The sequence below is a fragment of the Linepithema humile genome, chromosome 1 (genome assembly GCF_040581485.1).
Source record: "Linepithema humile isolate Giens D197 chromosome 1, Lhum_UNIL_v1.0, whole genome shotgun sequence".
Classification (NCBI taxonomy): Eukaryota; Metazoa; Arthropoda; class Insecta; order Hymenoptera; family Formicidae; genus Linepithema; species Linepithema humile.
Window position 1 is genome coordinate 40,749,052 of NC_090128.1, and position 24,770 is coordinate 40,773,821.

Genomic DNA, 24,770 nt, shown 5'->3' on the forward strand with positions numbered 1-24,770 from the left:
AGCTCAAAGATATAAACGGGGATTGGTTGATCGCAAGATTGACTAGGCATTTTTTTATAAACGTTATAAAAGCTATTTAAGCAAATATCCTCGATAAATCTTATTTGCTTCTTTATTATTATTTATTATGATTTATTATAAAAAGGCGTATCTCATGCTTTGTTAAATATGAAATGCTGTGGAAAATGTTTCTTCTGCCGATTATTCATTATTTACATAGTCTCTTCTTACGCAATCTAATAAAAAATAGAAAAAAAATAGAAATTACCCTTTACAAGCAAAATTTGCAAATGCATTTCTTATCACAAAAAGATATATAAAATTTCTTTAATTTTATTTCCGCAATTTTTTAGTGCTGTGACATCGTGATATTTCTTGACTAAAATATTTTGTTTACAAAATTATACAGTTATGAAATTGATTTAACATAAATGCATTATTTATATTTTTATAATGTAATTTAAATAAATTTTTATCGGCATAGAGTATTTATTTTTTTGTGATATATATATGGTGAATAGTTCTGCCAAAGTTTGTACTGAAATGTCTTTCCACGTGAAGAAAACTTGCTTATAATGATAAAATATATTGATAAAATTTTCTTAATTCTAATTCTTGCTTTCTTTTTTTATTTCTGGTATGTGTTAATATATGTCGTGCACGACGATAATTAATGCATACTGATTTCTTTAATTTTGTCACAAAAATAAATTTAGCCGTGAACTTAAACAAAGTGAATTATAACGCAGTGCAAGAAAAAAAAACCGGTTATAAACCACTGACTGATATATGCAGTGCAGTATGCACATATATAAGCTTGATTCGATCGTGAATAGGTCAGTCTTTATTCGCTTTCGCTGTCTTTAAAATCGTATTCTTAGTCATTCTCATAGCAGTCTTAGCAGGCGTTCTTGCATCGCGAGAAAAACTTTTGTTGTGTGAAAAATGTTTGCAATAGCCTTAGCTTTTGTAATTGTAACAACACATGTTGCGGCGGAAATACGTAAGTACATTTTTGTGTTTCTATCATGATATATGTACGTTTTTCTTGTTATATTGCTTGGAAAAAATTGTTATTATACATCTACTTGAAGCAAGAGACTGATCGCGTGATTGGAAAGAAACGTTTGACAAAATATCATTTTTTGATATGGATTATTCATCCGGATGTTACGAGGAAATGTAGCAATTTTAATATAATTAGAAACATTTTAATAATAATACAATAACGGAATGACAATTTAAATATGACGTAAAATACATGTTAGATGATATAACGCGAATGTAAAAAAATATGATTGAGAAAAAAAGAGAACATAGTTCAAGTACAATTATCTTTTAATCAAATGTCACCTCTTGACAAAAAAATACAGAGAACTTATAAAAAATGCAAAAAAGATCAACTAACACATAATAGCGTGTACGAGTGCAACAAATACATTCGCGTTCGCAATTTTCAACGATAAAAAATATACTCTACAGTTAAATAACGAAAGTATTGAAAATGGCGTTTAAGAATCTTTTATTATTTATCATCTATATAATTCATAAAATATCACACAGATAATGCAATATTATTAAAGATTTAGCATTGCATAAAATATTTGATATACCGATTACGTATCATAAAAATATTACGCATTTTAAAATATATTTTGCTCATTTATACTTTATTTCCAATTTATTATTTTATTCCGTCTGTTACAAATTAATAACAGTTATATAAATTTCTTGCAGCTTCATACATTCACGTGTGCGGTCGGAAAGATCCGAATCTCGACAAATGCATATTGGACAACATTGATAATTTAAAGGGTAAAATCTGCGAAGGAATTCCGGAATTGGATATTCCGTCGAACGATCCGTTGTATCTTGACAAACTCATTATTTCGGAATCAAATAGCGTGAAATTATATGTGAAAAATACAGAAGTGAGCGGACTTTGCGATTTCACCATAAAAAATTTTACTATGAATCTCGACACTCTTCGTTACGCTACTAAAATTTCATTTAATCGTATCTACATGAACACCACATATGATTTTAATATTCGCATACTGGTGCCTATTGCTTATCAAGGAAAGGTTTATATTATTACAGGTATGTAAATTACAATACATTATATGAAATAATCGATTTTGCACTAGAATTAAATTAAAATTTATAAAAATCTATATTTAAATATTTGAAAAAAATGGAAATCTGAGTTTATTCCACTGAAATAATCAGACTGTGTTTTTTTTACAGATAACGTAGATGCGGACGTAAACTTGAACTTTAAAATGATAACCAAAGGTGCCAAGAGATATATATATTTGTCGAAGATATTGCTAAATCTCGACATCAAAGATTTCGAAAATCAATATGAAAATACTGGGAATTTAGGACAATTACAGGAAATTATTGAGAATTTTATAGGGAATAATAATGAAGAGATTATTAAAACTTTCAAGCCGGCTTTAGAAGAAGCTGTTTCTAAAGTGATTATCTCGGTGGCCAATGATATAGTTAAACATTTCACTTACGAAGAGCTGTTTCCTCTGTGAACGAACGTAAATCACTCTAGGACTTTAAGGTCTATTGTCACGAGGTCATTTTGCATATTTTCTATTTTAATTGAAGAAACGAACTGAAACTGAATTTTACAATATTTTAGTGAGAGGCAATACAAATTTTACTTTTGCTAGTTAATGAATGTAGATATATTATGTAATCGTTGTTAATTGCTAGCATAACAATGCAAATTTGTACGCATTAGTATTAAAATATCTTTGTATTAATTTGACAACATATAAATTTATAAAAATTATGTGCTAAGATATTTGATATCATAGTTAAAAAATTATTTAAAAATAAATATGTTATAATAACAATTTTTTATCTCTTATTTAAGCTAATTGTAAGCAAATTTTACAACTCTGTTTGATAACAAAATTGTATTACTTATGTATTAATAATATAAAAAGTCAATTTTTTTTTTTTTTTTTTGTTCTTTTTTATATCAAATAAACGTATTACTTTAAGCTAATGTTCACAGTTTCGAATATTGCGTGTGTTCAAAGGGTACCTTGCAATATTAAAAAACGGTAACATTAAATATTTTGTCATGACATCTGTGATGATTAGTAAAAAGAAAATCAGGTAAATATTCGCATAAGGTCAGCACCTTCAAAAGTTAATGACCTTGATATATATTGTCAAGGACATATCCCTGAGTAATAATCACAAGGTTTTAGCCGTCACTCGTTGTTTATTAAAAAGTTATTAACAAAAACAATTTATTGAATACATCATCGTTTCCAAGATTCCACATAGATTTACAACTTTCCACGCAAAGCGAGATTCAATCCAGACCCTATGTGTATAGTTTTTTTTATGGTGAAGCTCTTCCGTAGGGGGGGAGGGGAGCGGAATACACTGCCTCCACGCATACACTTTCCACGCGAAGCGAAGTTCCACATGGGTTTGCAACTGAAAGTTAAAAACTTCGCGAACCTGGAAAGTTCCAAACCCATGTAGAATCTCGCTTCGCGTAGAAAATGTATGCGTGAAGGCAGTGTGTTTCGCCCCCTCTCTCTACGGGGGAGAGGGGGGGAGAGGATTCACTATCAAAAAACTAGACACATAGATTTGATTGTTACTCGGGGATATGTCCTTAACAATATATGTCAAGGTCATTAACTTTTGAGGGTATTGACCTTATGTGAATATTTACCGTATCGAATATTGCGTGTATTCAAAGGATACCTTGCGATTTTAGAAAACTGGTAACATTAAATATTCATCTGTGATAATTAGTACAAAGAAAATCAGATATCCCTGATGGAAATATTTTGCTGAAAGCAGAGACGGATTTCGGTTTCTGCCGCTTCTAGGCTGAATCAAATTTGCCGCCCCTTAATGACAGTGGAGCAAGGGAAAATTTTTTTATTAATTAAATAAGAAATAGATAATAAAATAAGAAACAGGTATCTTATATATAGGATTCTTTGAATAATAATAAATAACACATTCTCTCTCGCGCGCGCGCGCGTTTCCAGTTTTTCTTCTCCAATTCTTAACCGATTTTGTTGACATTTTTTCTATGATATTTAATGTTACCCCGAGTATATAAAGCCAGAAATGTAAAAAACGTAAAAAAATTTTTAATATTAAAAAAACTCAAAGAAAAAATTTCAGCAAAGTCGGTTAAGAATTGGAGAAGAAAAACGGGAAATAAATTTCGCCGAAAACGCCGAAAAAATAGCACTTTATACACTCTTTAACAGTAATGATCACGAACATATTTATATTATGACTCTTTTGATGAAAATCAGAATGTATTTCGAATATAAATCGAGTGTTAATAAATTTTTTTTTAATTTAAAAATTAAAAAGTAAAATAAGTCTTTGAAAAATTACTGAATATATTTCAAAATAAATCATAATTTTCCGTATGAAAATTTAATGTGTAATACTATGAAATATAAGGAATATTAAAATATACTGCTAAAAAGTAATAAAAGAGAGAGAGAGTTTTGAAATAATTATCATTATGAAATTTACTGAATTAAACTGAAAACTGTTACTTTTTAATGAAAAATTGCTGAAATATTTATGAAATTAATTAATGGGGTCAATTGTGAGAGAAATTTTCAAATATATTTTAGCAAAATTTCATTAAATTTTCTTGTTATATTATGCACCAGTTTTGAAAAAAGTGGCTAATAAATATACATAAGTTGGAAATGATTGAGATTGATGTGTGTGTGTGTGTGTGTATGTACATTTTTTGTAATATTTTATATCTATTGCGCCGGTGTAATTTGTTATTTATATGCAGTAAAATTTAAAAAAATAATCTGATTAAATTATCCTTCGGCTTGTTTATATTATAAATATTTGCAATTTATTGCTGACGCTTGTTTTGTGGGGAATTTAAATAAATTTCTTGTAGCAAAGCATATTCATGTAGCTGTGTATTATGACTTTCGCTTTGACATATAATTGAGAGAAACAAAGAGATTAAAAGTAAAAATATAGAATTAGAGTTTCACTGATTTATTTTAATAACAAAATAATATTAATTATATTTTATAATTGGAATAAGTGATTTTCTTATCAATATACAATTCAATAAATTTTAATAAATTTATTACAGATACACAGTATATACACTATCTATGATTTAAGAATTTACTTTTAAAAATTTACTTCTAAGAATATTTTAATTGCTTACTGCAATACAATAAAATTACGTTTACAGCATATGTAAGTAGCATGTGTTATTGAAAATGTTTTGAATTAATCAATAGCAATTAATGCTATTGTAGAATACATATTGCAGCGTTGATTAGTATCATTATCGTGATTAAATGTATAATGTGTTATTTATATAACATGCGATTGATTTAAAAATTGTTACATAAGTAAACCTATCTTATACAAATACAAATTATATTTGATTTAAAAACAAAAAAAAAAAAAAACAAAAATATTGATATTATTTGACAAATATTAGATTCAATAACATTATTTAACAATACATAACGCATTGAAAAACGCACCGTATCGCCGTATATTCATTAATATTATCATTATAAAAATATATTGTATTATAATCTCACAGATAAACTCTACAGATTTCTTTATCTTTGCTGGCAAATAATGGATAAAATAAATTATAAAATAGCATGCTGTTTACTGTTCGTCGATAAGTTGTTTCAATTGGAATTGAATCAGAGAGTAAGAGTTTTGATTTACAATATCTTATCATTAAATTTACAAAGAAATACTCGATTTTTTACTTTGATTTTTCACTTTGATTTTTCACTTTGATTTTTTACTTTGATTTTTCAGTTTGATTTTTCACTTTGATTTTTATAAGAAACTTTTCCCTAAAACGCAATCTACAATGTGCTTTTTGATTTTTGTTTTCTGCCTTTTTGCTTTATTTAAAGGCATATTTTTCTTTGGAAATTTTTAGAAAAGAGAAATTGTAAATCATGGTGTTTCTTGACTCCATGCGACAAACACATAAAAAACAAAGATACGAAAGGCAGAGGGCAAGAAACAATAAGCAAGAAGCACACTAGGTCTGTTCTTTATAGCTGAACTGGCTGTACTAGTTCAGAGTTTTTCTTTTTCCCTCTACATTGGAAGGAGAAAGATAAACTCTGAACTAGTGCAGCCAGTTCAACTATAAAGAACAGGCCTATTGTAGATCAGGGCTAAAACTAATCCTACATATTTAGCTTATCTAATATTTTTCGCATTTTGTAATAATAATCATAGAAATTTCGTATTAAAAAAATTTTGACTCATCGAGAAATATACAAAAATATTTTCTAAAATTTTTGCATTTCTTAGTATTTTCAAACTTTCATTTCGCATATCTTTCACCCTAAAAGTGAAAAAAAGAAAGCGTCTAAGAAATGTCATCATCTTTCTTAAGTTCTACGTTTCGCAAATATTCGGCTGGTTTGCGCTACTTCAATTTTGAGGTAGTATTGATTAATTAAATAAATATCCTGCATATGTCGAAAGATCGTAAATCAGACTCATTGATCCGCGCGATCACTCGTCACATCTTTCGTCACAATAGTTCACCGTTATCTTTTGAATAGTTTAGTATAGAATTTTTAAATGACACTAAAATCACGATTCACGATTCTTTTATTCGTCGTTTCTCGCTAGAATCGAGTGCCGACTAGATCGAAAATCCGCTACAGAATCTTAACGTGTCACAAATTAAATCATGCGAATCTTAGTCGAGCATATACGCGGAGTAAGAAAGATTCGATGTAGCGGAAAATAGCAATAAGTTTTTTTTTAACACTTCCGCTTTATCGCTTTTGTAAATTTACAATTAGTCTCCAGTCCGCTCATCTGGATTATCAATACGCACCGGGAAAAAGCTGAGCGGCCGAGAACTGCGCGACGATGCTAGTGCTGATGTGCGCGAACGCGTCGGAGAGCGCCTTCTCCACGTACGGCAAAAGTTCCTTCATGAAGAGATCGAAATTGTTGTTGATGGTAGAGTTGACAATGTCTCCGAGGGCCTGTTCGCCGTCAAACAGATTGTCCAGCTTCACTGTACCCTGACCTACCGTAATCTTCAGCTTAAAATCCTTGACGCGAAATTTCTCGACGCCGTTCTCGTCGATGTATCTTTCAGCCACGATTTTGCACGCGCCTAAAAAGTTATACGAGATATGAGACCCAATCTCGTACGAGATGTGCGAGTGAAAAATTTTATGCAAACAATGATTATTATTAGAGTTGATGCTGAAACATATTCTGCATCACGGTTTAAGAAATTCTGCTGTTTGCAGAAACGACGATAAATACCTAAGCAGTTTGAGAAGTTGCCGTGCAGCGGGCCAGAGCCGCGAAGCGGAAGCAACAATATTTTGCCGTCGATATCGTATTTCCCCTCAACTTGGATATTCGGCAATTGTACGTTCACCGTCACGTGCACATTCTCTTTGAAGGCGACTCTTGAAAGAACAAAGAACAGTATTAGAGACATACATTCGCCGAACGCGCGTGACACCTTAAGTCATATTGGCTGCGTTCCAAAATTCACTGCCAGTACTGAAAATCTACAATATACGTAACGTAAACTATAGATTTTCAGTACTGGCAGTGGATTTTGGAACACAGCCATTATCACGCATCCATGCGTACAAATTAAATCTTTAGTTGTTTCGTAAGACGTGAGATTTTCATTCAGTATTTTATTCTCCAAGTTAATTGCACGCGATATGACACCGATATTACGGTTTGTAAGGATACCGACCCTATCGAAGAGAGAGAGAGAGAGAGAGAGAGAGAGAGAGAGAGAGAGAGAGAAAGAAAGAGCTATCATTACAATTGTACGAACATTCGCGCGTACATCTCATGATTTCATATGCATTTCATTAGAGATGCTAATTGAGTGCGAATGCTTATTACAGAAATATAAAGTTGCTAGAAAGTGAAATCCTTGTGAATATTCAGTTGTTATTTTCAAGATTGTCTACGACCAATACGACTTATTACACAATGTGTACGCTGCATAATGGTGTCATGTTAAAACATCAATATTATGTGCGCATTTCATGTTATGACGAACGCACGATAAATTATCATTGGATTAATAAGCCTTCCATTCGCAGTTCCCACACGTGGGAACTGTCATTAATGACAATTTCAACGCAACGGCATCGACCTTCTATTATTGTCCGCGTTATTACAATACCATATATTCTAAGCTACATCTCTCTTTCTCATTCGCTCTCAATCCTCGTGCCGTTTGACGGGAGTCCTTTTAAATTTCGCGTGTCACGAGGTAACAAGAAACGCTACTGGCGATTGTCGTTTCCGTTTGGTTTTCCGGTCTGCATCGATTATACTCATCTTCCTTTCCTCGCAATCGAAGAACGGCACGGTTATTCTCGACGCTTCATAGATATACTTTGAGTGTTTGTGTCACGGCCATCCGCATGCGGAATACAAATCGTAAAGCATTCATGTTCTACTATTACGCGATTTGATTTATTTCTTCTCCGTCGCGAATTAACTCTTACGCCGCGGCAGCAATACGCGTTGTTATAATAAACATATTAAAAAGTTATCAAAATTTTGAAACCTCGAAATATTTAAAATTCATGAGAGAAATCTCATCATCATGAGAGAAATTGATTCGAAGAATATTTTCTGTTAAAAAATGTATAACTAATATATCTACATAAAAAACTTTTTATTATTAAAATATATTTTGCCTCATTATATATTTAATCTCTTCAGTTAACTTTCTTTCATTAATAGAAATAAAATTTGTAAAAATTGAAACAGTTACGAATTGCAAGCGCTGATGCTCAAGTGCGATAAAATAGTATTATTAGATCGTTTCAATCAATTTGTTATGATCATTTAAATAAAACGTAATTAGAATAAATCGATTGTCACGTTCTAACAGTAGAGTTTTTTTATCAGTAGTTTTTATTAGAGTTATTTTATTAGTTATATAACTATCTAATTATATAGTTTATATAGGTTAACGTTTATGTAGTTTATATAATTTAACTATCTAATTATATAATTTTTTTATCGGAATATTTTTGCACACTCGAACATCAGCTCTGCTCTCGAAATTGTCTTTTAATTTATCGATTTTATGACTTTTCGAATCTTTGCAATTTTTTGTGTCAAAACTGATATTTGTATAGATATAAGTAGAAGATATAAAAAAAGTAGAAGATATAAAAATGTTTAATTTTTCTTACAGATTTACTAGAGCGATGCATATTAAAGAATCGAAGCGATTTAATGCGCACTTAAATATTTCTCTTTAATAACTAACTACCAGCATATAAAAACGTCAAACAGCAAAAACTACACGTGTGCAATCATGTATCTTTCATAATTATATGTAATTTAGTTGGATTGATGGTCGAGCAAAAGTTACTATATGCGATCAATTTAATTGTGAGACCATATCTGATGATTATTATTCGAATGATACACTCGTACGTTTATTTATCGTATAATCGACAAGATTCTCGCCTATTCAGCACTGATTTGAAAGTAGAAGTATAAATACGCGTCGGAAGTTTCGTAAGATCTGAGCACAACTCATACTACATATATTACTTGATTTGAACATAATGCTATATTTATAGATTATTAACTCAAGAAATAAAAAAAGATAAATTACTGTCCAAAAGATTATTAACCCAAAACTCTCTCAGAGTTATCAAGATATTTGACAATTACGAAAAGAAAGATTGTTAAATCGTCAATATCGCCTTCACAAATCAACAACGGCAAAAGAAATTTTCTTTTTCATTTTTTGTATATTGGAGAGAATTTTTTAATTTTATAAGTCTGATGCCAATTGTTTAAAGTAATTATTTTTCATCAAATTAATCAAAAAATTATTTTATTATTAGTAAATAAATTAATAAATAAAAATTAATAAAAATTAATAAAATAATTATTTCAAATGATTGACACCAGACTTCCATTTTTACAAGAGATACTGCAATATTTTTGATACTTACTTTACATTACTAACTTTGAAGTTACTCGCACCGTTTGCCAAGACATCGGTCAGCTGTATTTGCAAGGTGTTTGTAAGTGCAATCGTCAATTTCTTTAGTTTGAGAGGTTCCAATGATGGGATATTGTATTCCGGTACGCCTACTTTGAGATACGGCTTCAAAAATTCTATGCTGTCGACGACGCATGCCTCGTACTTCGGTACATTCACACGACAAATGTGCAAGAATTCGGCTGCAAAAGCATTGAAGATTATTAAATAAACAGCATAAGAATATAGAGAATATAATAAATATTTATTGGCAAGAATCTGCATCGGATTGCACAATTTTTGATGTATAAATAATCACATTATCCAATTTTACATAACATGCTTTTTATAACATAATTGCTCAATGTACGATTATTATTTAAATTAATATTAAAATTATTCTCGACGTATATGTGCAATGCAAATTTATATCACCTAATTAGACGATATTAGCCTGTTCGTCATGCAATCTCCGATGTTTTCCAAGAATTGTGACAATAAAATCCGATCCGGATGTGTCAAGTCTAATAAATATAATGACGCAAAAAAACTGCGCAAATAAAAGAATTGCTTAAGTTTTAAAAACAAAGAAGTTCGATGATAAGAACGATGATAAATCGCGAACGTATCAAAGTTCAAGTAGATTTGGAAAAAATTGTGTTTGAACAAATATCGAAGACCTTTAGCGCTTAGCCATTTAACAATTGACTGCAGTAGGAACTAGCTTAATATATAAATAACAACGTCTATCAAGAGACACGATTGTGTGTCAAGTTCAAGGCAGCCGATGAAGCAGCTCGTATTTCTACGCGACCCAACTAATCTGAGGATAACTTGAATTATTTAACGCCTGAAGTGATCAGGTTTTTAGTAAAATTAATCGATAGCAATTTAAAAAGTGATATCAAACACCTTACGTTGTCAGACTACGCATTGAGAATTGACATTGTGAATTGGAGATGAATTTGAATAATCAATTAATCTTCATCTTATTTGCTTACTTTATTTTGATCAATCGAATTATTATATAATCTCTAATTCACAATCTTTAATCTTTAACATAAAAGTCTCGTGTTTTTACTCCCGCATAAGCTGCAAAAAATGAGATATCATTATAAAATTTAATTTGCCAAATTTAAAAGAAACATTATCATGGTCATCAACTTTTATATATGTTATGGACAAAGTGATAAATAAGGTATTATACACAAGGTCCGAGATCGGACAGAGTGATATATATATATTTATATTTATTTTTATTTATATTGCTCGGTCAATGCAATAAAATAACAAATGTTTTATCACTCTGCCCGATCTCGGGCATTATGCTTTATTGCCTTAATGCCTTACTTATCATCTGTTCATAACATATATACGGTTTTAATTTCCGGCATAAAATATTACTGACAATATTCATGGCGATGTTCATATAATATATTGTAAGCCATGTAATGATGCAATAAGAATTATTTTGCTATTTCCTATATACAAATTAGTTATATAAATATGCGGAAAATATAATTTTTAATTTAACAATTACTAAAAATTAGTAAATAAAATATTATATTACTAATTTTTATCAATTTTACTCAAAAGCTTCTTATGATCAGCAAGTATTAAAACAGATTGAAATTTAACATAAGCAAAAAATATTAATATTAAAATGATTTTATGCTGTTAAATCGAATAATATGTTGATTAATTTCCTAATTTATATATATTTCTCGTTATTTATTTAAAATTTACGTTATAATTGTTAACGTTTAAATTAAATTTTATTATTAGCCTTTTCATTGTTTTTTAAAAATTTTCAGATTTAGCAGCGGAAAATTTTTTTGTAATAAAAATTATTTATTTTGATAAAATTTCTTTAATACTTTTGTAATAAATATAGTCACATAAAAATACAAAATAAAAATTTTTATTTGATTGATATATTTTTTTAAATGCTTGCTGAATGATATTAAAAACAAGAATATTACACACAATCTTACATCTTATGAAAATTTACTTACGGATATCTCGCACAGGTACCGCATTTGTCACGGCAAACAAGATCATAATGATCGTTGCCTTCACTGCCATTTTTGTCTTTCACGGAAGAAATGCAAACACGGAACTGTCTGAGCTGCTTAAGAGCAAGATTGGACGACGGGGTTGCTGGACAATCGAGCTCCCGCACCAAAATCGATCCGAAGATAGCCGGGCTGGAAATGAATGATCCGTGCGAGCTGTACGTCTTATAACAGTCTCGATCCTCCCCACCTGCTCATAATTCAAGATGAGAACAATTGTTGTTCTCCAGATGATATCTGGCTCTCTCCTTCCTGACCTCAAAACAAAAACGCGCACGTGTTAATCACGAAAACAGAGAACGGATACCCGTTGACGTGCGAATCCTGTTGATAGCACGACACTTCAATAACAGTCAAAAAGCGATATTTGCTGTTTCAGTTTTGTTCTTCGTGAATTTTAGTGAATGGCTGATTAAAAGAAATAGCTGACTTGCACATCCCACGTAAGTTAATTGCTCAATTATGAATTGTAATTGAGTTTTTCTATTATTGTTTTCAGTTCTATTATTCCATGCATAAATACAAAATTATCATAAAGTTATCTAAAAATACACTTGAGATATTAGATATTTCTTTAAAGTATTAAACTTTTTTTATTTAAACTTGTATATAGATAATTGTAAAAGTTCAGCAAAATTAAATTTGGCAAAAGTAACTTTGCGCAAGATATTGTTTCTTATTAAGCGCAATATTTCTTATTTAGGCAGTATTACTTTAAAAATATAACGAAAATAAACTACACGTAATAGTACTTCTTACATGATATAAACATTTAATTAGAGGCAATCAAATAATTATACGCGATTAAAGAGTCATCAAGTCTATACTGAACGTGTATACGTGAATTTAATATCATGAAATTATTTTGCACAATATATCTCTTGTAATTATTCTTGTATAACTAAAAAAAAATAATAAATAATCCAGTTAAATTGATAAACGTCAATTGGTGAACAAAAATTGAATTATTAAAAACTGTAGCTTTTATCATCTACGTCGAAACGAATATTTGTGAGATAGAAAATATCTTATTGATAAAGAAATTAAAATTATTGCAATAAACTTTGCTTGTTAAAAGTTTTCTGCGGAATCTATCAATAAAAGGATTTTGCGAGTTTCATATTTCTTCATATAAAATTATAATTTTTTTACATATTTACTGAGCGCTTGCTTTTCTAAACGAAGATTTCGCATCTATTCGAAAGAAAAGAAACGTAATTCCAATAAGCTTAATTAACGCATTTATTTTTGAACTTTTACCTTGAAATCGGCTTAGAAATCAACAGCGTCTAAGAATTTAATATTAATCAGTTAAGGAGGCGAGTCAATTTGATTTTGGGTGGACAAGTAGATTTCTTAATACATTTGTACAACATTGCGTAAAAATGTATTCTACACATTTTAGGGTGCATTACTGCAATCGATATACGTGTATATAATGTGTGATCATCACCAATTATAACCAAATATCGATTTTTTTTTAAGAAATAAAAATTATTTTGATATTTTTGATTTTTGATTTCTGTTCTTTTTTGTTGTTATCAATATTTAAATAAAAAATTATTAAAATTTTTTTATTGTTACATTATAAAATAATTTTATCAACTCCGTACGTATTTCGCACATATTTTTTTGGATGGATGAATTAAATTATTTTTAAATTTCGAAATACAAACGGATTGGAATAGCGAATTGTAATCATAGATAGATTAAGTTTCTTTTTTTCTGACAGATAGCAAAAAAATAGTTTTTAAATGACCTATTAAACTCTTAAAATACATGTTTCAAGATGCTGTTCTTATATAATGCGCAATACTGTCGACAAAAGACGCGGCCATCGATGCAATTATATATGCCATGCAACAAAGAATACCAATTTTTCATGGATCGATACCAATGAACACATAAAAGACAGATTTTTTTTTCAATTTTCTTAACAGTTGAATAAAATTTTCAGCTTCTACATAAACGTTTAAATCATTAGACATTTTGCCTTTTTAAAACATTACAACGTAATAAAAACTAGAGTGATAAAATTGACATAACTTTAGCCATAAAAATATTTTGAATATAAAGTTTTATATAAAATAATATAATACAATTGTTTTGTAAATTGTTATACTCATTATTTTTTATGGGATTAATAAATTAATGAACTACTTTCTTTTAATAAAAAATAAATATTTTTTTGTTAAATGTAAAATTGAATATCTAAAAAATAAAATTTAATAACATTACAATTTTATTCAATTCTTAATCTGAGATATAATAATTTTTATTCGACTTTTCGACTTTCGACTTTCGAAACATAGAACAGAATTTTTAAAAATCTGACAGTCCGGTTAAAAACAATTTTATAACTGCAGAGCTGTAGAACACACACTCTTTATGACTGTAGACTACAGTCTGTAGTCTGTAGTAACCTTAAGAGAAGATTAAGAAAAAATTAATGTATGAGAGTCCTTGTCCAAATCATGATAATATTAAATTGTTACGCTGTAAACATTATAAAATATCGGATTTCAAAAGCTTAAATTTTATGTTCTTTTTTATTGCGCTATTTCTTATTTCTCTTTTTCTGTTTTAAATATTGTACATTTTTTGTGTAAATTTAACCTTTAAAAAAAAAATGTAAAAGAAAGGCGCCAAGTACACGCTCTTGTCACAACCAAAACAAAAGTGTTGTTTTATCTTTCAAAAAAAGCTGTCGTATATATTAAAATCTTTTAACAAAGGCTATCAACTATAAGAAAAACTGTTATGTAGTAATTGTACAAACTATAAAATTAAAATCTTATTTTATTGTTATATTTGCTATATTAACTATATTATATTATTATAATACATCGCTTTTTTAACTTTTTATACCACTGACTCGTCAAGTAAGAATTTTATATTTTAAATCTTCGTCATCCGTAACACATAAATATGGATTTTAAAACGGTTAAAAATTTTTAAATGAAATGCGTTTAACCTTGCGGCCTATATTTATTTATGTATAATTTTAATTTGTTTGTCAAGGTGTTGATCGCCGTTTGTATGTTGTCACTGAGGATGGCCACAATAAATGTGCCGAAACGTCTGCGATTTTAATTCGTTTTATTAATTTAAGAGCACCTAACACCTGGCTTTGGACTTGCATAGCTATTATATTTAAATTGATAATTGGTTGATTAATAAGACCCAAATAACTAATTTCTATTTTTTATTAATTATTATATTATATTAATTATATTCAGGGTTGGGAAGTAACTCGTTACTTGTAACGAAGTTACAGTTACAGTTATTTTTTTTTGGTAACTATAACTTAACTTCGTTCTTTTTTTTTTATCTATAACTGTAACTTAACTTAGTTACACATTTATGGTAACTAGTAACTAATTTAACAGTTATTTTAATATTCTATATACGATTGTATTAATTGTAAAAATTAGGGCCTATCCAAACACACTTGCATAGTCGCATAAACATATGCATTAGGAAAGGAACAAAATTGTCATGGAATTTGTCATATTAAGTGTAGATTCGATATTTGTTAAATAAATAAACGGATAAACGTATAGATATTAATTATGAAATTTAACAGAAATAAACAAATTCTCATTTAAAGAATGCACTGCCATCCAGTAATAAATTATCTTTGAGAATGATTATATAAACATAAAGTTGAGACTTTAAGAAGAACTGAAACATTAGTCTACGATTTTTCGGAAAGTTACAACTGTTTGTGTGAAATTCGTGAATTTTTAAACTGAAAAATCTTAATTCTATAATTTTTATTCTAAGTGTATAATAATTTATTTTAAATTATTAATTAATTTAATATTTTAAGTTTAAAACAATTGTGATTTATTACATATAAAATAATATAACACAAAATTAAGTACCTATGTAGTATATAATAAGTTAATAAATCTTGAAATGTAAGATTCTTATATTTAAAATAGTAGTGTACATTTATTGTAAAAAAATAATTGAAAAGTAACGACTCGTTACTTTTTGAGTAACTATAACTGTAACGTGTTATTTTTCAGAGTCGGTAACTTGTAACTGTAACTAGTTGTTTTTTTAGTGAAAAGAACTGTAACTTTAACTAGATACTTTTACAAAATAACTTTCCCAATCCTGATTATATTATATTTTACCATATTTTACCATATTTTACATATACTATACTATATATACTAGATACTATATATATTATACTATATACTATATATATTATAAAAAAATAAATACATAAATAAAAAAAAAAATAAAAATAAAAAAATAAAAAAAAATTTAATCAAAATAAAAAAATATTTATTAAAAATGCAAAAAAACTTGTTTGTGTAAATTTAATAATTCAGCTTTTCTCAACAAATTATAAAATAAAAGTATCAAAACAGTAGCTTAAAAAATATCGATGTTTTTGTATTTGTATTTGTATCGATGTTTTGTATTTGTAAAATTTTTGTATTTTAGCATATAAAGTGTTGTGTGTATCGATATCAGTTATTAAATCTGTTTTTATATAGAAACTGTGTTTGTAATATAATATAATTCTACATTAAAAAAAAATTATATATTAACAAAGACAATTGTATGTGATTATGATTTAAACATATATAGCTGAAAACATATTTTCTTTATTTTTAACAACAATTTAAAAATTGTTTATAAGAAACCATTTTATATACAACGATCCAGTAATTTCTAATAATTTTCTCAATACATCTTGCTGTATTTGCTGAAAACCCAGATTAGTTCAAACAATACCATGCGTCATCAAGATGCAAAAGATCAAATCTTGCTGACGGGAATGTAACTTCTGGACATGCGAGAATGATTGCTTATTACGCATATGCGAGAGACTGATCCGACTGAAATTACGCTATAATTGATGATCATCCATCAAATCAAAGAAATTATTGAAATTAGACCTATGACTTATGATAATGCACATTAAATCGACTATACTGCCTGACTACTTATTTGCGCGAATATTATGTGCATTAATGAATTTTTTATTTGTGATATGCAGAAATTTTTTTCTTTACACTCTGCTAATTAAAATAAAATCGAAAATAAGAAAATTAAAATCAAGATAATTATTCATGCATCTAAACAAATATATAAATATAAAAAAGTTGTTAGATTTATAAATAAATTTCTTGTAATATTAGTTTTTTATTTATAAACTTTGAAGAAAACATAACAAGTTTGAAGAAATATTTATACTTTGTTTCTATAATTAAATCCTTATATTCCAAATTTACATAAGACCATCGGTTGTTTTGCAGATTTTTTTTGTATTTGCAGAATACAAAATATCAATACATATAATATCAAACTTTGATATGTTTTAGAAAATGAAGTTATGTGATTACGGAATATGATTTTAATGTAACTTAATACTGTTTACCTGGTGAATGTGTCATCACATTGTGACTTACACAGTAAACATCTTTATTTTCATCAAAAGCATTGAGAAAAAATTGGAGTATAGAGTCTTGTAATAATAATAACCACTCAACTTTCTTTATATGCGTCTTCAGTGTAAAATTTCAAGAATTCATAAATATTAAACATTTTTATGGAAATACTTAAAAACATAATGTAATATAATAATTATTTAGATAAATAATTAATATAAATTTAATATGTTACACAATTTAGATAAATAATTAAAAGTCAAATTATATTTTAGATATACGTAATATAGGATATTTTATGAAAATATGTTTAGCAGCATTATCAGAAAAAGAATTGTTTTTTCTACGCACATTAAATTCTTTCCTCTTTGTATATTTTAGCTCAATGATGGCACTCTTCAATTTTGCATGAAACGTGCCTAAGACAAGTATTTTCAACATATGCCGCGATCAAAAAATTAGCCGAAGACACAAGATATCCGCGCGTGTAAATTTTATCTTGAAAGCATGCACAAATGATGTTATACGGTCTTACATTTCTCTCATAGTTTTTTTTTAGCAATTCAGGCAGAACATTAAGGCATTTCTTATATTATAAAAGTTTTTGAAAATCATTGCGTGCAGTGCGTCGAATCGAAAAGTAAGCACGCGCAGAATGATCACAAAATGCTCGGTTTTTCCTGACATAATAATTCACTGAAATAATTTGGTGCAACGCTAATTAGTCTCATACCGTCCGTCATTCAATAAAATAAATCTGGAGTCCCACGAAAAAAACAACAATCACTAATATTATAACTTCGCAATTGATTGATTAATCGAGAAGACATAATGCTGACTAGGAGTGTATTTGCGTAGCGCTCCGAGAAACGTACTCCAAGATGGTCGGTTTCTTGCAAGAATGCAAATCCAGTATCGTTTCCATTATAGATACATTCATCCCTCGGAATGTTAATGTTATTTATCGGATATTAAAGTTGGAATAAAGTTTGCAATTATCATCCGCTTAGTAGAAGTTATTATTTTTTACTTTGCATAATTTCGCTAATGATTGAGCACTTTGGTTTATGCGCAAGAAAAAGATTATGGTATCTATATAACATACAAATTATAAGAAATTTGCATAAACAAATACATAAAAATATACAAAAAGAAATATAATTCTTTCTAAGTATTTGTTAAGTATTGATATAACGACTTTGTCTTTTTGTCTTTATAAAAAAATGTACTTTTGCTATTATACGCACGCAAACCACTGAGATTTATTTAAAAAGTTTATAAAACTTTATTTATTATCTCTTTGCTTTATAAGTAATATATTTTTAATTATATAACTTTTTATTGGAAAAAGAAAAATACATATTATTACCAATGACTAAGTGTATTGCATTTTTTCTACGAGAATAATATGTCTGCTCAGCAGAATTCTTAGAAAAAAAACATGATTTAGTTTGAAGAAATATAATTTATTATTATCAGATTTACACTACAATCTTACTACACATATAATTATTATGCTGTAATATTTTTTACATTTACTGTCTCGTCGTACGAGTTGTTACTTAATTCTTAATCATATATATATTTAATTGTTGCACACAAAAAGTTGGAATTTTAAAATTCTAGGAATACATTAGCTGTTATCTTCGAGTAAATATTTGCCTCAATGACTTATGATTGTAGAAAATCAGAAAACACATACTGTACTTGAGTATTTAAAATTTTATTCATATTCATAACATTGCATTGTAAATGCAATCGTTATTATCGCTGGTTATTGAAACAGATAATCTGTGAGTCTGAAAAATAATTCACGACGTTAATAATAATTTAGTTTTCCGATTATTTTATTATCCCAAGGCTATCATCATTAATTTTTATCTTATTTTTATCTTATAATTGTCACAGATCCCTGTGATAGCAGTCATGCGTGCGGAATTTAAATGATGCGGTGTCGTAAAGTGAAGCGAGAATAAAATGCATCGCTGAATCGCATAGTGAATTTCCGATCAGAATAGTTTGACGCATACAATTACAACATTCTCGTTGCAGAACAATAGCTACCAAGCAATATTATGGATTCTATAAACAATTACTATGCGTAATTTAAAAGTCATTGAGTTTCCACATAATTTATCTTACAATTAGTAATGAATATATTATTGCTCTTGCGTCATTGTCCTACTATTCCACATTTGTCTAATTACATGCAAACGTAAAATTAAAAAAATAAAATAAAATAAGATAGAAACTGCTATGTACAGCATGTATAAATGTAATTAGCATTTAAATAATGTATTAATAAAAATGCAAACTTTTAAAAAACTTAGAGGTGATAAAAATAAAATCTGAGACAAAGTTGAAACGCTACCGTTTATTTCGAAACAAAAGATAACTAACACATGAGTGCTCGATAAATAAGCAATACAAGTGTTCTTATTTAATAAAAAGAGGAGGACGTGTAAAAATGATATGTACATAAAATTTATATGCATAAAATTTATACGATCTACGATTGTCCAAATCTTTCGGCAAATCTTATTTACTATTTAGTTTTGTATCAGCATGTGTATATTAATGTTACTTAATAAAAATGAATATGTATGAAAATGCAGATATATCTAATCATGTCATTACTTAAATACGTCATTATATAAAATACTTGGAGTGATTAATCGTTAGTTTAGCTCCTTCAATATCACTAGTGAAGCAAACATGGAAAAAAATGGCAAACTAATTGCAAACAAACAGAAGCCAGAAAGATTAATTACGAATTATTCGCAATCGATGTTTTCCCTAAATTATCTATGTGTGTATATATAATTATTTATTACATTGACGTGCATCTTTGAAATTTTTATGATTTTTACTTTTTGCGCAAATCATCATAACTGTGCTCTAAAAATTTTTACAAAAAGATAGAAAAGAATATTAAGTTTAATATTTTTGCTGAACATTCGCTTGGAAGTCGACATGAATATCTTACAAAATACCCTGTATAGTATATGCTATGCATTTATACGCAATTATTTGACCTTGGCAGTGGCAGATGCTTCTCAGGCAATTCGCGCGCAAGATTAGAGAGACCATTCATCGTTATACGCAAGCTTTTTTTTTTGACCCTCGGAAATACCAGTTTCACCGCGTGACATTCTGCCATTCGGTATTTCCATTGTAGTTTTAAACACAACATCTTTATTGCTTGTCGCATGTCCGACTTCCGCGAAGATTCCTTTTTCTTCCCCCTTGAGCCTCGCTTCAGGATTCAAAATTACACTAATGATGCAGCGACAGTCGACTTTTGCTTTTGACTTAATCCACGACCCACGCGTCGTACGGCACCTGGGCAAATAACTTCTCCACGAAGGTCGTCATCACTTGTACCAACTTCCGTCTGAGATCTGGTTTCATCTCTTTCAGTAATTCTTGACTGTTCGTGTTGATGAAGAGATTTAGTGCTGCCACTGTAAAAAAAAAGAATATTTGAATGTTAAAATTTAAGGCTTCTTTTTTTTGGCCATCTAAATTTTCAATTTGTTGTTGGAATCTTTTGTAACGAGCACTCAATCAATGATCAAGGTTACAAGAGTATGTATTTATTCTGATTTTTCTCAATTTAAAAAAAAAATATATAAGTAATAATATTATGGAAAGAAAGAATGTTAAATATAAACGATTAAGATATATGTATAATCAAGAGATTAGAGAACCGAAGAAGCTAATAAAAGCCGGATAAATATTATTATTTTGCTTTTATATATTATATTATTGTATTTTTTGTATGCATATATGTGTGCGTTGGAATTGTAAAGATTTTTATTCTTCAACGTTTCGCAAATATTGAAACACTTACGCAATATGCTATTGGAGTCGCGCACATTTTCGACTCCCATCTTGATACTTTGTACGCTGAAATCCATTTTTAGTTGCTGCAATCTAAGATAACGACGGCCTTCAACCAAGAACGGCTTTGCTCTAATAAAAACCTTGGCCTTGACACCCTCTGCAAACACAAGAATTTGTGTGAAATTGTGAAGGATAAAAAGTGAATGCTATATGCATAAGGGATTAGAGGGGCAGACCGCAATGAATTTACATAAATTACAGCAAACGTGTGGCTGACGTGCTTTGCTTTAATAATAGCTACTCTATTGTCAATGACAAATCAAACAAAAGTGGTAAAATAATTATAAATTAAACAAATGAATTTTCAACATATTTATACAGTTTACATCGATTATTTTTATAATTGTTTTGTAAAACTACATGTAGTCTAAATGTTATTAATAATTTTTTTTATGCAATAAATAGAATTGGGTAATAAGTATAATAATTTCTAAGTGTAATAATTTTTAATTATTAAAATTATTAGTGTCGAGCATATTACTTATAAAAATTATATAATTGCAGGTAAAAAGTACGACTTATGTGTCGCGCTGTCTTTAAGAAAGCGCGCATATCATTCAAAAAAGAGTGTGCCGTCTCACAGCAAGTGAGTATATCTTGTTGCCATTCGTAAGGAGTTCAATATCAAAGATCAGTGATCGTCAGTACACCGCAGTATTAGCGGCGAACATTGTCAAGGGTAATAAATAACATTTTTTTACATAAACATTTTTAGTACAATCATAATTAATTATTCAATATTGTTTTATGCGATAAATTTTAAATTGATTGTACTTGATAAAAGATAATGTCTATATTACAATTGCTTAAACTTGCTCGAATGTGTGTATACACAGTTTATACTATTATCTTTAACTGTTTGGGATGTCATGAAATGGCATTTACTGCGACAAACGCAATTCATTGATAATAAATGTATATTGCGCAGACGGTGAAAGTTACTGCAATCACAACATGCTCGCGGTGGCATTTTACGAGCGGACGGCGAAAATTGATCTGCATATGTTTTAAATAAATACATAATTAATGCTATTAATTATGAACTATAAAAATATTAATATTAATGCTATTAATATTTTTATAGTAATATATAATATATACATGTTTTACGTAGTCGTATTTTATATAACAATTAACACAGTCGTATATCAAATATGTTACGCTATTGAACAGCGTAATTAATTCATTGTATTGTTCCAGGACTTACCGTACTCGCCCCAATAATCGCCAGCTCCGCTAGCCTGGACTAGGATCAACGTTCCGGTAGAACGGTATCTAGCACCCGCTCTAATTTTTGGAATGCTGAAGGCCAACTGTAACTGCACCTCGTCATCACTCAGTCTCGTCCTAAGGCCTGTTATTCGCAGAGAAGATACACCTCTTGCTGTAATATTTCTGAATTGCGCTCTGTAGCCGTTCGGGCCGCCTCCCAGCGCGATGTGCAACTCGTCCAGAATAATTGGTTCTACTTCTGGGTAACCTAGTTGCGGTAGACCTGGAAAAAGAAGTTGAAACGTAGTAATATGCTTCGTCGCAAGAAACGTAGTTCTTCCAGCGTAATAAAACTTGCGCGCAATCTTGCAAAACTCGAAGTTCTCAAAAATCTCAACTTTTAATTATTATAATTAACAATAACTGAATCGTTGCAATTGAAACAGTTTGATCTACAGAAATAAATAATGTTTTATTTTTATCGACAGATTAATGTAATATCAATTTTTCCGTTTATTAATCAATTTTGTAATTTTTATTTTACAAAATTGATTAATTTGAAAAATGAATTTACAATAGCTTCTCTCTAATACATTGTTGGTAAGAAAGCTATTGCTCCCGCACCTGGAGCAATACCATGAAATGAGTAGAATGTAGGACACTGGGTGACCATTCGAATACACCGTTATAACCCGCATCCATCGTTAAACCACGTGGTTGTGAAACCGGTCAGTTTCAGACTTTCAACTTTCAGTTTATTTACTAATCACTTGTATTATCATAAAGTTTGGCACTTTTCTCAAAATTTCGAGTATATAAAAAAAGGATAAATTATAACAAAACTTTAACTAATTTTATTTATTTAAAATTTTATTTATTTAAAATTTTATTTATTTAAAATTTTATTCTAAAAATACTGTTAACAGTTGAAAAGTAACAATTTACATCCATTGAATTCGATTAAATCTTCAAATTATCAAAATATTTTATCAAAAATGTTGCATATGCTAATAGTAACGGAATTGCCAACATTTCCTGCGAACTACGCAAAATAAAAAAAAAATTGAAAATAGAGAAGTGCGCGAGCGTACGCTTCAGCAACCGCAAAGTTCAATTATCTGTTACCTTCACTTGGTACGTGAAACATAGACTGCACTGTTCCAAGATTCTTTGCACATACTATGTACATATAAGTTATTATAATAAGAGTCACATTGTTGTCACAGTGAATGTCACATTGTTTTAAAATAAAAAAAATTAGAAGAAATTTATTTTAACTTTTATCTTATATGCGCTCGAATTCTATTTTTAAATTAGATAGAATCTTCTAATATATTTAAAATACAAATATGCAATCAAATTCAGAAGTTGGAAATAAAAAACAAAAAATTCTAGAAAATAGAAGGGAACGCCTTTTACAAAATCGTGTCCACTTTTTTAAATAAAGCATAACGCGCACTAATCTTTTATACTAAAAGTTTACAGACGCGCTCTTAGACTATCAGATTTAATAACATTTTTTATCATAACTCATATAGCTTCGTTTTTTGCTTCAAAACTCGTGTTGCGTGAATGACTAGCTGAATTATAATTTTGTCACTTCGTATGCGCATTATATTATAAAATCATACAAAAAAGTTATCGATTGCTTTACACTGATAAAGCTCACCTTGACGAAAGCGTTCGACGAGTACATTGGCCGTTCTGGCGAGGCAAGCTTCTAGCCTCTGATCGTTCCTGGAGCACGGTTCCAAAAATTCTAAACCTCTGTACTTGCCAATAGCCTGGACGCCGACCAGCAACAAGCACGCGTAGCACAATAGCGCGGCACCCCTCATTTCTTCGTTCAGCAAGAAAATTCACGTACTTTCTTTTTGTCTTCACGATCAACTTTGTGATCAACTTTGTGATCCGGTATTAGCTGGCGAACCGCGCAACTCGATCAGGTTTCTCGACGAAGAATGATCGGTTGGCAGGGATGTACCCAGCCTTATAGGCCACCTTGACATTGCCCCCCCGCTGTACTAGCCTTGAACACGAAGGAGAAAAAGAAGAGAATCAAGTTGTCGAGCAAGACACTGAGTCGGTCGGATTCTTTGATGTTCTTTG

General features: G+C 29.2%; 3 protein-coding genes across 3 annotated transcripts; 1 reads left to right on the forward strand and 2 right to left on the reverse strand.

Annotated features, from left to right (window-relative positions):
• Nucleotides 1-819: 819 nt before the first annotated feature.
• On the forward strand, nucleotides 820-2,873 carry LOC105670456 (protein takeout). Its single transcript, XM_012363984.2, has 3 exons — nucleotides 820-1,003; nucleotides 1,738-2,100; nucleotides 2,248-2,873. The coding sequence occupies exons 1-3, from the start codon at nucleotides 946-948 to the stop codon at nucleotides 2,544-2,546; spliced, it is 720 nt and encodes a 239-aa protein (XP_012219407.1). The 5' UTR covers nucleotides 820-945; the 3' UTR covers nucleotides 2,547-2,873.
• Nucleotides 2,874-5,024: 2,151 nt separating this feature from the next.
• Nucleotides 5,025-12,287, reverse strand: LOC105670452 (Juvenile hormone binding protein 3). The gene is made up of 4 exons (XM_012363981.2): nucleotides 12,070-12,287; nucleotides 10,026-10,257; nucleotides 7,330-7,478; nucleotides 5,025-7,174 (listed from the first exon to the last, which is right to left on the reverse strand). The coding sequence occupies exons 1-4, from the start codon at nucleotides 12,137-12,139 to the stop codon at nucleotides 6,876-6,878; spliced, it is 750 nt and encodes a 249-aa protein (XP_012219404.1). The 5' UTR covers nucleotides 12,140-12,287; the 3' UTR covers nucleotides 5,025-6,875.
• A 6,701-nt stretch (nucleotides 12,288-18,988) lies between these two features.
• LOC105670442 (Juvenile hormone binding protein 2) lies at nucleotides 18,989-24,638 on the reverse strand. Its single transcript, XM_012363962.2, has 4 exons — nucleotides 24,331-24,638; nucleotides 22,657-22,944; nucleotides 21,397-21,546; nucleotides 18,989-21,007 (listed from the first exon to the last, which is right to left on the reverse strand). Exons 1-4 carry the CDS (start codon nucleotides 24,497-24,499, stop codon nucleotides 20,856-20,858), a joined length of 759 nt encoding a protein of 252 aa, XP_012219385.1. The 5' UTR covers nucleotides 24,500-24,638; the 3' UTR covers nucleotides 18,989-20,855.
• Nucleotides 24,639-24,770: the final 132 nt, after the last annotated feature.